General features: G+C 47.8%; 1 protein-coding gene across 1 annotated transcript; it reads right to left on the bottom strand.

Annotated features, from left to right (window-relative positions):
- Positions 1–2,264: 2,264 nt before the first annotated feature.
- ZP1 (zona pellucida glycoprotein 1) lies at positions 2,265–16,341 on the bottom strand. Its single transcript, XM_061609766.1, has 12 exons — positions 16,089–16,341; positions 14,476–14,594; positions 10,740–13,140; positions 10,209–10,352; positions 7,366–7,550; positions 6,874–6,971; positions 6,124–6,251; positions 5,833–6,022; positions 5,592–5,742; positions 4,411–4,495; positions 3,568–3,690; positions 2,265–2,432 (listed from the first exon to the last, which is right to left on the bottom strand). Exons 1-12 carry the CDS (start codon positions 16,273–16,275, stop codon positions 2,311–2,313), a joined length of 3,933 nt encoding a protein of 1,310 aa, XP_061465750.1. The 5' UTR covers positions 16,276–16,341; the 3' UTR covers positions 2,265–2,310.
- Between the last annotated feature and the right edge of the window lie 1,190 nt (positions 16,342–17,531).

Here is a 17,531-nt window from a genome sequence, read left to right as displayed (position 1 = left end):
AGGGAGTCTGTGGTGCAGCGGGGTGGGCGGTACACAAGCAGAATCCCCAAACTGCCCTTCAGGCCCAACCTCCAGTACATGCAATCTATAAACCTGGTCCTATGGAGAGGCGGTCTGGTGAAAACCAAGGACCCCCGATAGATAACTGCCACCCCCCCTCCCCGCCTTCCCACCCTCGGCTGCTGTGCATATTGGAAACCCGGTGGACACATGGCCTCAAGTGTAAGAGCTGAGGCCTCGTCCAACCAAGTCTCCGTAATGCATGCCAGGTCTGCGCCCTCATCCAAGATCATGTCATGGATGAGGGATGTTTTTTGTGCTACAGACCTGGCATTACATAACAGCAGCTGAAGGGTAGCCGGAGTCCTGCGTCCCCCAGTTATCTTCTGGTTCTGGACAGGCGTGGAACAAGGGATGGGTATTACGTATCTCTCTCTTGTTCCTTGAATATAACGTGGTCTGTCACCAGCACCATTCCAGTATCTGCCGCCCAACCTTCTTTTACCTTGGCCCCCCACCCTCCTCATAATGCTCCCCTCCGGTCTACACATGCCCCTATCCCCGTCCGCCAGTCAGGCAGGCCACCAACCCCAAAAACTACATTAAAATGCCCCAGTTCCCTTCTCTAACAGAGAGTAATAATGCTTAGCTGCAAATGGACTTATACCTTTTTAAGTAGTTAGATGCCATATTCTTCTCTCTGCCATACTTAGGCCTTTTATCTTGATTAGACCAGATGTTCACTATAGTTTTCTTTTTCCCCTTCACCAATACTACCAAGGCTAATTACAGTAGAATGGGGTTTGCCCCAAGTGTAGGAAGAATAAAGTAAGGAGTTATCTGAGAGAGTCCAACCCATGATGAGAGCGACAGTCAGTTCTATCACCTCAAGTGCAGCTTGAAATGCATTTCAGAACAAGGTGCAGTAGCTTAGATAGTCCAACCTCTTGACCTGATGTAGAGCTCAGCATTACAGGGAACTGAAAAACATGTAGCTCAGTTCCCAAGTAACTTAATTATACAATCCTGCCTCCAACCATTGATTTCAAACATGAAGGTCTTAAATCACAACCAATGTGATTTTTGACCCCAACTTTAGCACTGTGGGCCAAGTTCTAATTTTTCATTTCAAAATTCCTTTCCCATAAGCATTGATAATGCCAGACCACTGAAATCATACTCTATGGAATAGAACGTCTAAAAATTGTTAGAAATCCTTAGTTTGCATTTCCTGGTCCCCATTCTTATGGTTCTGACATTGACTTGTCAGCCCTTCAGAATTCAAATAGATGGGCTCCTTCAAAAGGAAGTCTGTCCTCTGTAAGATGGGGCACATGACTATCTTAAGTATTTGGTTAGCTAAATCTGAATTAATCAAGGTTGGATGACAACAGCAAAGGAGCAACAGGTGACAGTCCAAGATGCTGTAAGAATTGACAATAGACCCTCATGTGGGTTGCCAAATGCCTACCTGTGTCATTGGCCTCAAGGGTTGCTTAACCAACCTGGATATTTTCTCCTACAGATGTCATGCCTCCACCCTCCAGGCATTGCATTCATATTGCCGCAAAGACATGTTCCCAAACCTGCCTCTTACAAGGCAATGCACCATTCCACCCTGATTCAGACTTTTCCATAGGGCAATTTTGATTATAGAAAACCTGCTGAGACTTCTCTTACATTTCTTGTATTTTCATATTTAATTGATTGTATTGCTTGTTTTTATTATAATTTACCTTGAGGCACTAGTATACATAGCCCTTCTGATCAGGCCAAAGGCCCAACTAGTCCAGTATTCAGTTCTCGTAGTGGTGGTCAGCCAGATGCCTCCGGGAAGCCTGCAAAAGCAGGATCAGCATGGCAATGAAAAATAATCTCTTGTACTAGACTTGTTCTAGATATTGCTCCTGATTTTATTTAGATTCATTCTTTGGAAAGTCAACTTTGGTTTCCTCCTCTTGCAGCAGAATGGAGGAACTGGCAATAGCAGTTCTATGGGTTGAGTATCTAGCTTGCTAGACTCCAGTAAAAATACAAAATATAGCCTTTCCCTGCTTAAAGGCACAGGTGCAAGGGGGTTTAAAACCAAGCACAAATCACTGACTGTGTTACCAGAGATGTTCCATAGCATTTATGTAGGTGACATGGAGGAAAGTGGAGATGGGTGTTAACATCTTTGGAACAGATAGCAAGCACACACTTAAGTTATCTGGTCAATAAAGCAATAAAAGTATACCATGTCAGGAGAACTACTGGAAGCCATGTCAGTTTCTAGCTTTTTTTATTTTATGCATTTTTTTTCTTCTGGTACTAGAGTTTTGCCGTCCTACTTCTCTTCTTCCAGATTATGAGCACAGCAACAAACAGGATAATACCCAACAAGGGTAGCACCACCAAGATAATCAGGGTCAAGTCTCCACTGGAGTTCATGTCTGTAGAAGGGAGAAGAGGTTAAGAGCCTTGTATTTATTTTATTTATTTACCAAGATTTATATACCACCTAATAAAAAAATCTAGGTGGTTTGCATAGAAGGGTGTAAGATATTCATTAAAAATAGCAATAAACACAGACTTTAAAAACTAATAAATTTAGATAAAAACAGTAGATTTTCAAAACAAATGTACATGAAAAAACTACATGTTTGTGAGTAGGCTTGCATAAACAAAGTTTTTAGCAGATATCAAAAGCACAACCTAATATCAATTAGCACCTGCCTAACATCAATAGGCATGGAGTTCTGGAGAATAGGTACTGCTACACTAAAAGATCAATTTCTTGCAAGTGCAGAATGGACTTTATGTGGCACTTATAAGAGTACCAATCCCACGGTTCAAAGTAGTCACTTGGGCATATATGGGATATAACAATCCTTTGCACCTCTTGCCATCCATGATTTCCGCGGCCAAGCCAGAATAGACATTTCCCCTCAGCATATTCAGCTATTATGTCAGGACAGAACTAACAGAGATGATACTTTGCGTAAGACTGGACCTACAAGATAGTGTCCATATTTTGATATGGAAGTGCTCTTTTGCCAAGACCCTTCAGAAGCTTTTTCTAGAAGGGAGTATATTTTGGGTAGAGGCTCAAGAGCAGCAATGGTTGGCAGGGTGGTGGCACTTACCTGACCCCCCCCATTGCTGGCATTGCTACAGCTTACTGAGAGGGAGAGGCAAGGCAGCAGGAGGGGTGGTGCACCTCACCACTGCCTCACCCCTTCCCCTCCCAGTAAGCCACAGCCACTGACAGGTCAGGTAAGTGCCCTGTCAACCGCTACTGCTCAATAATATAGAAGTTCAGATTTTGGACTATTGTTAGAGGGCAGTAATAGTCAAGTTTATGACTTGTAGTCCCTGAGTTTCTGTTTATGCCTGAGGCACCAATACTTATTGGGCTTGAATCTTGCAAAGGGTTATACAAGGCTATTGAGCTTTAGTGCTTTAAGCATTTATCAGACACAGCAAAACTATGTTAACACCAAATGTTAAAAAGATACAGCATTTTCATTTAATTCCTAGTCACTAACTTCCCCCTTCCCATTATTGTAGTGACCAGCTACCACTTACCTTTCTCCCATTTGACTTGTTTCTCATGAGTCTGACTATTCTCTTGAAAGATTACAGCTCCATAAGTGCTTACTAGGTCCAAGGATTCAGTCCCGTTGCCAGTCTCCAAAAACCGACGGCTTCCTAAAAGAGTTGGCGAGGGAAAACAGGTAAGCTCTCTTGTAGGCCACCTTGTGCCATATATAATTTTGAGGAAAAGTAGTATATTTTGCTCATCATATTGTTAGAAATGGAAGCCTGTAGCCAGGGCTCTGCCCTAGAAATCAATTTACATGCCCTGTCACAAAAGACCCGCAACTGTAAAGTGAAGCACATTTACATCCTGACTTCTTTACTTTAGTAAAGAACCATAGCCAGACCTCTGTGTATCGGGATTAAAGCTTAAAGAAAGGGCCCCAGCATCTCAGTTTAGCAGGCCAGCATTGCCAGTTGGGAAGATGCTGCTGAGATGGGTCTTCGTGTGAGAAGGGCACCTGGTTGTAGAATATTGCTTTGGAGCCCCCTCGTATCTAGGATGTTGCAGTTGGTGGTATATGCCAGAAGCCTAGTGAAGGTTTGTAAAAAGAGGCAATATGCTGCTAAAAACAGCATATAGGAGCCATTCAAACCTGCAGCATGTTGGTTTAATTTTTATTAATTCATGCTTGGACCCCAGATGCAGTCCATGAGTTCCTAGTTCCTTGCATTTACATCCACAGTTTTCAAGTTTAGAACCAAGATCTACCTATGTTTGCTAGTCATGGGCAGTTAAGTGCCATTTGGGTAAGCAGAAAATACTGGGGGCAGCCTCTATAGATTCAAAGAAACCTTTTAAAATAAGACAGCAGAGCCATTCCAACTTACTTGCTGCCACTGTCATTTGACACATGTTCCTACAGGGTTCCAGCTGTGAGGGATGGCAAACAGACACACTGCAGAAGAGATACACCTGGAAAAGAAGTTGCAGTAGATGAGCCAGTATGCTAGCAGAGGAGTGGACCAACCCCAGTCTTACAAGAGAATCCTCATGGCCCATCAGTTTAAAAATTTATAGACAAAGTACGTATTCAATCACCTCAAAGTTAAGGCATAATTCTAAGTACGCATGCATTGGTGTCTTACTGAGTAGACTATGGGTGGGAAGCCTCTGGTCCTTGATCCTAATTAGGCTTTCTAAACCTCCTAAAATTTGCCTGGAAGGACATTCCCCCCCTTCCATGCCCACCTATTTCTCACCTAACAGGTGAGGGGCAGGTAAGGGAACAAATTAGGAATCTTGGAGAGCTCTCCTGATTCCTCCTTTGCAACATGGCTTGCATTCAGCCCCTTTAAATTCAGCTCCAAATACAAGCCACACTCTGCCTGGGTCAGATCTGATCAGGAGTTCCTGATTAGAGCTCCAAAGTACATCTGATGTCTACCAAAAGCAGTGCAGCTTAGGAGGCATTCAGTGCTAGTCCTATTCAGAGTAGACCCTCTGGAGTTAATAGACATGACTAACTTAGGTTCATTAATTTCAATGGGTCTACTTAGTTGAATACAACCCGCAGCTGAAGCAGCATGGCTTGCATTTGGTGCCAAATTTAAACAGTGCTGAATGCAAGCAGTGCTTTCAATGGAACAATAGGGAGCTGTTTATATTTAGCACCAAACATAAGCCATGCCGCTTTCTGTTGCGGGTTGGATCCACCTGACGTTATATGTCAGCTGATTGGCAAACGTGCAACCCCACCCCACCTGCCAAATGTGGCCTGCAAAGGAGAGATTTGCAACTGGACCATCACAGCTGGAGATGCCCATCTTACCTTACAGCTCCTAATATCAAAAACCAGCTCATATCACTTCCCTGGATGACTATGGCTTCACACCCATATCTCAACATTGTATGTTGTCTGAACAGCTAGTTAAGGACAAAGTCAATAAAATGCCTTTCCTAAAGAAATGGATACTAGATTTCTCATATGCCAGGTTAAAGATTCTTCCCCATCCCACAGAGAGGAATTTTATTGCTCTATTTCAACTGCAGTAAGAATTTTGTCTCTTACCAATCCAACAAGCACCATCTGATGGGTAGCATCCACAAATGTGAATGTGGAAATGGTGAAGCGCTGGTAGTGGTTTGGAAAAGGCAGCTGCGATGTGGCAGGCCCTATAGGAACCAACTGAGTTCTGTAGTTGTCTCCTTCAAATGGACACCTGGAAAGAAGAGGCAATGCAATTCAAGCAGAGAACAGAAGCCAACAATCCACAAAGAGAAAACTTGCAGAATCCCTCCTACTTACTCACCCATCCACCAGGATTGGCCACTGCAGCTGCTCAAGGGGGTTAGTGCTTGGCGTAGCCCAGCACTCATGCAGAACCAGAACCAAGGATGGATCCATTCTCTGCAGGATGCGAACCTCCACATGAACAGGCTCCCTCAGTACCTTCACCACAGGATAATCTGTATCCAAGTAGTAGGAACTGTAACTGGAGTCTGGGGAGAAGAAGCAAAGCAGAAATTATCAGTTATGTGGCCTTTCAAAGTGAGGGGGGCATACAGCAGACTTAGCCCCAGATGTTCAGATGCATACGTACCTGTAGCAATACGTAGTTCGAGCCTGAGAGGTCCCACCTGGAAAACTGGAGCCGGGGTGGGAGGCAAGAAGACTTCTACCTGAACTGGTAGGAAGTCAGTGGCATTGTAGATGCAGCGAGCATGGAGGCTGCGTATGGAAGATAGGATAGTGCCAGGGTCATTAGCCTTGTTTGCACATCTGGAGTTCTCAAAAATATCTTTCTGTTTTGCTGGACAGTTATGCAAGGCATCTCTTTTGAGCACAGCCCTGTTAAAGCCCTTTCTAAAGCATACTGAATCTGGCCAGTTATGGCATTCTAAGAGTACTGTTTATTTCAGGTGTGGGGAGCCTTTGACGCTCCACATATTGCTGAATGACAACTCCCTTAATCTTTGGCCATTTGCCATGCTTGTTAGGGCTGATGGGAGTTGTAGTTCAGGAACAGCTGGAGAGCCAAAGGTTCCCCACACCTGGTTCATTCAAAATATGCTTTAAGAGTGGATTACCATTCTTCCACAGGTCTCATTTTTCAAGCTAAACTCACAACTTGAGCATATGCATAATAATGTTCATGCACCTCAAAAGCAATTTGCAACCAATAGCAGTGATCTATTGGGAAATTCAAACTGACATTCAGCTTATGGGTACTAACCCAGCTTACGGGTACTAACAATAATAGGACTGCCCTGATTAAGGGCCAGCATGACACCCCCTAAATCTAGCTGAGGGCAACCCTCATCTCACCAATGCATGGGAGAGCTCAGCTTACATGAAAGTGCTGTCCCGGGTGATAGAACCATCTGGTCCACTTAAGATGTCAATGCCAGAAACCAACTGGTTTTCATATATCAATCTGCCACCAATCACCTAGAAAAAATAGCAACATATGTCAACATTTTAGAACAAATTAAACCAGAACTATCACTAGAAGCTAAAATGATGAAACTGAGGTTATCATACTTTGGACACATCATGAGAAGACATGATTCATTAGAAAAGATAATAATGCTTGGAAAAACAGAAGGAAGTAGAAAAAGAGGAAGGCCAAACAAGAGATGGATTGATTCCATAAAGGAAGCCACAGACCTGAACTTACAAGATCTTAACAGGGTAGTTCATGACAGATGCTCTTGGAGGTCACTGATTCATAGGGTCGCCTTAAGTCGTAGTCAACTTGGAGGCACATAATAACGACAATGCCATCATTTTAATTTAGCTTCAAGGCCCAGATGAAGAACACCTGCCTAGGCCACATCCTCACCTGGATCGTTGTGCCACACTGTGTGAGAGGGAAGCGGAAGACCAGGAAAGACTCTGTTTTCCTGATAGGGTCACATCCTGTTTGGGCATAGGACAGCCTGACACTGTCAAGGATGACAGGATAGTCTAACATATCCCTGGAGACCACCAGGATGAAGTGACCATCTTGAAGACACTGAACAGTGACTGCAAAGCATAAAACACAACACAAGAGTCAGAAGCTGAAGTTTGTCATTTTTGCAGATGGATGATGGAACCCTCAACTCTCACAAAAGAAGCTAAGTTGTGTTCTGTCTTCTCCCTGTACAAATACTAGTAGTTCATTTTTCTGCTGTAAAACTTCATTCCTATTAGGAAATGCACACAGGATAGGGTTTATCCATGTGAATCCGTATACAACTGATGCTGCCAATCAGGAACAAGTGATGGTTTCCTGGTGTGCAGAGAGAAATCTAGTTGTGACAGCTCTATATGTGAACCTGCAGTATCAGCCCAGATTCACAGCTTGCATTGTAGCCATGCTAGGTTGTGCCCTGTGAATTGCAACATCACATTTTTCCAGACACTGGACATGCAATGGCACATGAGTTTTTCAGAACTGTCTACCTCATGTCATATTTATACACATAGCACTGTTACAATTGCACCATTACCTATTGAAATATAAAAATGTAATGGGCCCTTCAAGAAAAACTGGCAGGTACAGGAGACAAAAAAAGGGGAAAGAAAAAGAAAAACATTTGCATCCTCTCCAAATCGCTTTCCCTATCCTGCCTTGGCTGTGTGTGAAATGTGCTGTATTATGTTCTTCTCTGAGCTGCACTGTGGCTTTCTGTGTTTGTGGAGGTACAGTCTGGAGATTGAAGGCATTCATACCTTTCCTGCCTTGCCCTTTTTGTCTTGATGAAGTGCTCCTCAGTGGGTCGTTAGCTCTCTACCTGGTGTGGCTGGGCATCCCCCCAAAACACACATTTATTTTTGAAATTTCTCTTTTGTGCATATTCGGTAAACTAAAAACATGTGTTTCAGCTCTGGAAAAAAATGGCTGTTTTGCCCACTGTGAAACATGCTTGAAATATTTGCTTTGGTAGAAGTTTGTGGTTGCACAATTCCACAGACAATATATATATATATTATTTATTTATTTCATTTATACCCCGCCTTTCTTTTCATGATAGAAACCCAAGGCAGCTTACATATGGTTCCCAGGCGGTCTCCCATCCAGGTACTGACTGCTTAGCTTTTAAAAAAAGATGTGTGCACACAGGTAAACAAAGACCTCTGCACATGCCTACAACTGACCTCAAGTTTCCAGAGAGGGTGGAATGAGAAGGTAACTCAAAGTAGCACCAACTAGCTTGGTGTAAGCTATTTCTATTTCACTTTATAAGGTCCCCTCCAGACCCTTTTAGTGTGCATTTCATTATGATTTGTGCTCATGAAGCTATTGGGCTGGTCACACACAATCCTGCTTTCAGTACTATTTCTGCCTGCCAAACTTGCAGTACAATAAAAAGGTGGTCATACTACTTCATTTCCAATCAATGCATATCATGTGACTTCACTGAAATTCTTATCTTTTCATTCTACAAATGTTCTGGTTTTTTTTTTATCCTGCCTTGGTTCCACTACAGCCTCTCCAGACGGTATTATTTTGATAGCATTTGGGGAAGCATTGCAGAACTAAAAAAGTAGAATAAATCCACCACTAATGCACTAGAACATGGTGCAGAATAAAAAGGTAAAGGTGTCCCCGCGCTTATAGTGTGAGTCGTTTCCGACTCTTAGGGTGACGTCTTGCGACGTTTACTAGGCAGACCATATATATGGGGTGGGATTGCCAGTTCCATCCCTGGCCTTTCTTTACCCCCCAGCATATGCCGGGTACTCATTTTACCAACCACAGATGGATGGAAGGCTGAGTGGACCTCGACCCCTTTTACCGGAGATTCGACTTTCTCCTTCCGTTGGAATCGAACTCCGGCCATGAGCAGAGCTTCGGCTGCGTTACTGCAGCTTACCACTCTGCGCCACACCCACAATAAAACACCAGTCCTGGAAGGGCCTTAAAAAATATCAGGGTTCATGCTATCTTGGACTGTGCTAGATACAGTCATCCTGCTGTTCCCTGAACTATCAGCAATAACCATCACAGAACAAAATCCCGATGTGACTTGTGGTGTCAGGTGTACTGAAATCAGCATGAGTGGGAATTCATCTACAGGCCTTTTTAAGTCATAATATTGAGAAAGCAGTTAGAATGTTGTTAACCTTTGTTAACACAGGGCATTGCTAGTTAGCCTAGCTTGCATATAACAAAAAGCCAAACCATGGTTAAGAGTGAACATGCAGATACTCACAATAAAATTCACATCTGCTTTGCTCCTCCCCCAGTTCTCCTGCCATTCTACCTGGGGCTACCTTAGCATTGCATCTGAACCCAGGTTTGTGGTTTGCCTTGCTCCAGACAAGTCACAAGCTGTAGCCAAGGTTTGTTCTTGGCTTACAGCTTGTGGTTTATCAGGGGCAAACTGTGAGGTTGGATTCAGATGTCATGCTATGCCAAAACCCATGGTTTAGCTCCAGGTAACACAGCAGTAAAACAACTGGGAGAGGAGTGAATTGCCTGTGATTTTGATTGAAAGTACCTGTATGCTTATGCATTCATAATTAGCCATGATTTCATTCAGCATTACGTGCCGGCCAGGTCATTATTTGCTTAGTATTAGCAAGAAATTCTCTTAGTATTAATCATAACAATGGCTTATATTATATTCATTTACCAGCAGGATTCCAGACAATTAGGAGAAAGCTCAAAGGAGCTGAAAGTATTTTATCTTTTACCTGTGTTGCCATAGTAACATGGGGTAGTTTGATCCCCATCATCATAACAGCATCCAGTCTGATAACATGCAGCTGGTCCTAGTGAACCTGCACAGGGAATCTTTCCAGATGAAACACGGCATTGCTCCTGTGTTAGAGGGGAACCTGGGAGGGCAAGAAAAGAGCTAAAAGTGTTGTTGTGTGTCCCATAAAACATTAAACCATTAGAGTGGTTTTTTTTAGAGGAACTGAAGTTTTCTTCTAGAAACCTAACAGCTATTTAGCGACAGAAATAGGTCACATTCTTTGTACATTTAAAATCCATATTTCATCCGAGCCTTATGTTATAAGTATAGTGCAATTTCCCTCACACTCCCCATGAAGAATTTGTTTTCAATACTAGTACAAATGCAGACAACCAAAATAGCCTGACCTTTATGCAGAACAGCACTGTATGCACACCATACCCATCATCATGGTAAACTTAATTCTGAAGCCCAGAAGCAAAAATTCCACTTAATATGAAAGTAAAAGTGCAAAATGATCACGTACCTATGCTGTAATGGCGATAAGGATGCACCAGGCCAGGCTGGGGTTGTGGCTGAGGCACTGGGCGCACAAGTCCGGGCTGAGGCTGGGGCTCTGGGCGCACAAAGCCGGGCTGAGGCTGGGGCTCCGGGTGCACAAAGCCAGGCTGTGGCACTGGGCGCGCTAGGCCTGGCTGGGGCTGGGGTACTGGGAGCACTAGACCAGGCTGGGGCTGGGGCACTGGGTGCACAACTCCGGGCTGCGGCTGAGGCACCGCGTGCACAAGGCTGGGCTGGGGCACCGGGCGCACTAGGCTGGGCTGGGGCTGTGGTACCGGGAGCACTAGACCAGGCTGTGGTTGTGGCACCGGGCGCAGAAGTCCAGGCTGGGGCTCTGGGCGCACTAGGCCGGGCTGGGGCTCTGGGCGCACTAGGCCGGGCTGGGGCTGCGGCACCGGGCGCACTAGGCCGGGCTGGGGCTGCGGCACCGGGCGCACTAGGCCGGGCTGGGGCTGCGGCACCGGGCGCACTAGGCCGGGCTGGGGCTGCGGCACCGGGCGCACTAGGCCGGGCTGGGGCTGCGGCACCGGGCGCACTAGGCCGGGCTGGGGCTGCGGCACCGGGCGCACTAGGCCGGGCTGGGGCTGCGGCACCGGGCGCACTAGGCCGGGCTGGGGCTGCGGCACCGGGCGCACTAGGCCGGGCTGGGGCTGCGGCACCGGGCGCACTAGGCCGGGCTGGGGCTGCGGCACCGGGCGCACTAGGCCGGGCTGGGGCTGCGGCACCGGGCGCACTAGGCCGGGCTGGGGCTGCGGCACCGGGCGCACTAGGCCGGGCTGGGGCTGCGGCACCGGGCGCACTAGGCCGGGCTGGGGCTGCGGCACCGGGCGCACTAGGCCGGGCTGGGGCTGCGGCACCGGGCGCACTAGGCCGGGCTGGGGCTGCGGCACCGGGCGCACTAGGCCGGGCTGGGGCTGCGGCACCGGGCGCACTAGGCCGGGCTGGGGCTGCGGCACCGGGCGCACTAGGCCGGGCTGGGGCTGCGGCACCGGGCGCACTAGGCCGGGCTGGGGCTGCGGCACCGGGCGCACTAGGCCGGGCTGGGGCTGCGGCACCGGGCGCACTAGGCCGGGCTGGGGCTGCGGCACCGGGCGCACTAGGCCGGGCTGGGGCTGCGGCACCGGGCGCACTAGGCCGGGCTGGGGCTGCGGCACCGGGCGCACTAGGCCGGGCTGGGGCTGCGGCACCGGGCGCACTAGGCCGGGCTGGGGCTGCGGCACCGGGCGCACTAGGCCGGGCTGGGGCTGCGGCACCGGGCGCACTAGGCCGGGCTGGGGCTGCGGCACCGGGCGCACTAGGCCGGGCTGGGGCTGCGGCACCGGGCGCACTAGGCCGGGCTGGGGCTGCGGCACCGGGCGCACTAGGCCGGGCTGGGGCTGCGGCACCGGGCGCACTAGGCCGGGCTGGGGCTGCGGCACCGGGCGCACTAGGCCGGGCTGGGGCTGCGGCACCGGGCGCACTAGGCCGGGCTGGGGCTGCGGCACCGGGCGCACTAGGCCGGGCTGGGGCTGCGGCACCGGGCGCACTAGGCCGGGCTGGGGCTGCGGCACCGGGCGCACTAGGCCGGGCTGGGGCTGCGGCACCGGGCGCACTAGGCCGGGCTGGGGCTGCGGCACCGGGCGCACTAGGCCGGGCTGGGGCTGCGGCACCGGGCGCACTAGGCCGGGCTGGGGCTGGGGCTGCGGCACCGGGCGCACTAGGCCGGGCTGGGGCTGGGGCTGCGGCACCGGGCGCACTAGGCCGGGCTGGGGCTGGGGCTGCGGCACCGGGCGCACTAGGCCGGGCTGGGGCTGGGGCTGCGCCACCGGGCGCACTAGGCCGGGCTGGGGCTGGGGCTGCGCCACCGGGCGCACTAGGCCGGGCTGGGGCTGGGGCTGCGCCACCGGGCGCACTAGGCCGGGCTGGGGCTGGGGCTGCGCCACCGGGCGCACTAGGCCGGGCTGGGGCTGGGGCTGCGCCACCGGGCGCACTAGGCCGGGCTGGGGCTGGGGCTGCGCCACCGGGCGCACTAGGCCGGGCTGGGGCTGGGGCACCGGGCGCACTAGGCCGGGCTGGGGCTGGGGCACCGGGCGCACTAGGCCGGGCTGGGGCTGGGGCACCGGGCGCACTAGGCCGGGCTGGGGCTGGGGCACCGGGCGCACTAGGCCGGGCTGGGGCTGGGGCACCGGGCGCACTAGGCCTGGCTGAGGCTGCGGCTGAGGCACCAGACGCACTAGGCCTGGCTCAGGCCCATGACGCATGTTGTCCTCTGGTGCTGGGACTTGTTCTCGTGGCTTGGGGCATATAATGTCGATATCATGCACGACCACAACTCTTTTGTTGCTTGTCAGTTCCTCTACACGGACCTTCACATTATTAGTGCTATCCTGCAAAAAACATTGAACCAGAATGTTATGTATTGTTGAAAGTTTCTATAATATTTGTGAGTCAGGATGGGCACAGGATACTAACGTTTAACAGAATAAAATACTGATGTGTTTGTAATAATGCATTATGACAGAATCTCATTTTACTAGTAATCTTAAATTTATTTGACAGAATCCTGACTAAGCCAATGGACTGGATTGCTAGGTACCATATGGGAAGGATCCTCTCAAAGCATTGTCTAAATGCTCATCTTAAATGTTTACAAGAGAGACCTAATTTTCCTAGTAGAGGACTTTTGGTGTACTAGTAGGCTAATTCTACTAATTCTAGGCAGTTTACTGCTCAGAGTGCTAGCCTTTGGAGGTTTGTTCTACCCTTTCTCATATCTGCGCATTCAGCTGCATAGCCAGCTATCTCACTTATCATGTGCAGAACAGTCTTATTTGCACAGCCATTAAAGCAAAGATTGGAAGAGACCCACCAGATCAGTTAGGCCAGGAGTAGGAAGCCTGTGCCTTCCAGATGCTGTTAGGATTCCAAAGGGAGCCTATAAATGTAAAAAATGAATCCAGCCCACAAGACCATTGGGCATGCTGGCTGGGTCTGATGGCTGTTGGGAGGCCATTCCCAAGTTAGGCCTACAACCTGTCCTATACTAAGATTTCCTTAGATTGTCTGGTACAATGTGCTTAGAGAAGACTCGAATCCTTGCTTAGTCAAGAGGTTCAGTAGTTGATCCTGGGCCAGTACCTACCTCTCTGCCTAACCCACCCCACAGGGCTGTTGCAACAACAAATTTTATTATTGTTGTTATTATACCACCCACCATTCACCCAAAGGTCCCAGGGCGGGTTACAACCAATTTAAACACATAAAAACAGTTAAAAACAACCTGAACAACATCACAGAATATAGGGTGGGTCCTAAAAATATACATCTCAGATGTCAAAGGCCAGGATGAAGAGGTGAATGGGGCTGTAATGGTTGCTGGATCAATAAACATTTTGATTAACAAATGGGGCTAGGGATATCCCCAGCAGCCCCCTTCATATGTGCATCACATGAAGAGGAATCACACAGAAGAGGGCTGCTTCTCTGCCCCTGGAGACCACATGTTATCCTTAAGGGAAAGCTTACATGTGTAGACCTTTTCCTGCGTTCTGGAACCCTATCGGTACACTCAAGGAGGCAACTTATATGATTCCCTTGAGGTCTTAAGGGCACAATCCGAATATCCATATAAAATGATCTTGTGTAATTTGGAATGACAATGTTGACTATGCAGCACAGAACTTACAGGGAAGCCCCCGACACAATACCCAGAAGAGTCTCACCTTCTTTAGTACATGGCAGCCACCGTAGCCAGCAGAGAAGGCAATAGCCCCATCATTAGATGTGATCCAGTGGCGGCAGATTGAGCAATTTGTCACTTCAAAGGCTGTCCCAAACTCATCTGTTGATGGGAGGTAATGTGTCAACTATTGAGGGACACAAGACCTCAAGAAAACTCCCTTCCATGAGAATGCAAACATTAACTGAAGCTCGTGTGGTTTTTCAGATGTGTGTTGCTTATTAGATCTAAAAACATCTGACATGCATTCTGATCCTAAATATACCTATTACCTTGGAAATAGGTCCAAGTGCATCAACAACTGTAGCTTTAATCAAACGCCAGGCTAATTACAAGGACTCTAAATGTCCTAAAAAATTCCTCATAAAAAGCCTTTAATAAAGCATAGTTTCAGGAAGACATTTGCTGTTTTGAGTTTCTATTCCTGTCACCGCATTTTTTCAGTCATCTTGCCGTGCCACCCCTTCACTATAACTTTAACACTAGCCTCACATCCACAAAACTGCAACTGCAACTCCCCCCGTGGTGTCTCCAGTTTCACAGCTTTGAGCATTTCCTCTGGTTAAATCTTTTCACTCTAGATACAGATATCCAAAACCCGTGCTAGAGAAAATATGTCATTTACAGCAACTGTTACAGCCCACCAGAGAACAAGACTGGCAAGGCACCTGTTTGCAGTAACATGAGCATAACCACCACCAATAGGAAAGTGGGGCTTGGGAGTGCTCCACTGAAACACCATAGCATTAGAGATCCCTGTGTAGACATCATAAGTTTAAAGCACATGACTTCCCCCAAAGAATCCTATGAACTTTAGTTTACCCCTCATAGAGCTACAATTCCAAGCACCATTAAACTACAGTTCCTGGGATTCTTGGGGCAGGGGGAATATGCTTTAAATGTATGGTGTGCATGCAAGCCCTACAGCATTTTAGCTAACTATTAGTATTACTGAGGGCCTTAACAGACACCCCCATCCCCCAACAAGCCTACAGCTTCTGTAGCTTTCTAGAAAGCTTTTTCTTGATCATTTAGACATCTTGACAAAACAGCAGCCATATAACTCCTCTTCCCTTCGACCTCTCCTAAGCCAGGGCCCGTAAAAAACATACAGAAGCAGCATTTGCAGTTTAGCACCCTCCCATAAAGCAGGGGCCCTTCCACCGCAATCTTTTTGGACTTGGGGGCACATTTGGAAATTCAAGAAACTCTCATGGGCACCACACACAATAAATGCCCATTTCACAGAAGAAAAACTGGCAATACCCCTCCCAAGCGCGCAAAGTTCTTACACACATCCCCAAACAAGTAAAACACGGACAAAAAGACAGACAACTCCCAGCCAAACAACTCCTCCCTCAAAAAACCCACCCTCATAATTAAAAAAGGGAGGGCGGGGGGACCTTAGCAGGCACCCACGAAAGTGTGCAAGGGTTCCGTGAGACTCATGGGCACCCCACCGAGGACCCTAGAGACAAACTATCAAGAGTCCCCTCCCTTCTTCCTTGCTACAACAATAACACACAACTGACCCGCTCCTTTATTTCCGAGGGACCAGACCTCATCTTAGCAAGAGGAAAGAACCCCCCTTCTTACCCACAATCTTAAAGCGAATATCTCGGCCTGGGCTTGGAAATACAAGTAGCTGCACGCTAAACTCCCCACAGCTGTACCGATAGGGTGAGGCTAAGGAGCCCACTCTCCAAAAGTCACCTTGCCCATGACATAGCCCCAGAAACACTAAGAGTACAAAACTCCTCAAGCCTCTGTAACCCAAGCCCATGGTTACAGAAACTGCAGAACAAGCAAAAGCCTAGCAGCCCCCACCCATAGAAACCGAGCAAGCGAGGACTGCGGCATTATATAGGATCGGGTCAGTGGAGGTGGGCTGGCTGGCGTGAGCACTCATCAGTGAGCAGAGCCTGCACCTGTGGATCTGCGGGGAGTTAACAAGGGATCGAGTGAAAAGTATCAAAGTTAGCCAAAAGAGGAAAATGTCACTGCTCTCCCAGTAGTAATCTCTTTTGCACTTGCTATGAATTGATGAAGGATAGGATAAGACCAGAAATGTTTGTTCATTAGGGTTGAAATCCAATACACACTTACTTGGGATTCAGGCCCATTGAATTTAACGGGTCTTACACTGGAATAAACTTGCACAGACCCAGGCAGCACCTGCAGTTCTTCCTATTCATATGATCACCTTGTTGCCCTTCTATTTTTCATCTCTTTCCTTACTATACTTTACTCTTGTTCTGAGATTGCATCCTTTTGTTCCCTGGTGGGACACTTGTGTTTTTAAAGGCTGTGTAAATTCAGCATCAGAAGCTTTCCCTACCACTGCATGTTGGTTAAAGCTTCCTGGGTATGTCTCCCTGTTATGCAGCAGTTAAAGACAATGGAAACCTGCTGGGAAAATAGGTTTGCCAAAACTATTTTATTCTGAGGACCACAAGTTTTACTATTTTCATAGAATATGGTTTATAATAGGCTTTGGAATTCATGTTGATTCTCTCCCTTGAAAAAGCACTGCCTGGATCCAAAAGGAAATAATAAAATGTATTGTCTGCTGTGCTTTCTGATTGTTTGGAACATTCTTTCGACTCCCTTCCATCAACATCTATTCATTTTGTAATGTGGAATTCCACGAACTGATGAGTTTAGAAATATTCCTTCTTTTGCCATGGGGAACACTCCAGGAACCAGTGATGTGCCTCTGATGTGGACTTGGGATGTCAGTAGGCAGGGATGTTGTTAGGTCCTGAAAATATTCAGGGCAGAGGCTCATGATGTAATTTGCATAACATTCGGATAAACTTATTTACATGTTTAGATGCAAATTTAGACTGATTTTCAGAGAACATGTGCAAGCTATTTTAATTTTGTAGCAGAACTACAACAACCTCAAGTTAAAACATACTTGGGCCATGCTGTCAGATTTCCAGGTGAGTAGGAGTAACTAGAAATTCTCTTGGAAGAAGGTCTCACTGAAATAAAATCCTTTCCAATCTGTATCGTATAATTAGGGGCATGTTTGTT

The sequence above is a fragment of the Rhineura floridana genome, chromosome 2, assembly GCF_030035675.1.
Source record: "Rhineura floridana isolate rRhiFlo1 chromosome 2, rRhiFlo1.hap2, whole genome shotgun sequence".
NCBI classification, from domain to species: Eukaryota; Metazoa; Chordata; class Lepidosauria; order Squamata; family Rhineuridae; genus Rhineura; species Rhineura floridana.
This window is presented reverse-complemented; position numbering and strand designations above follow the sequence as displayed.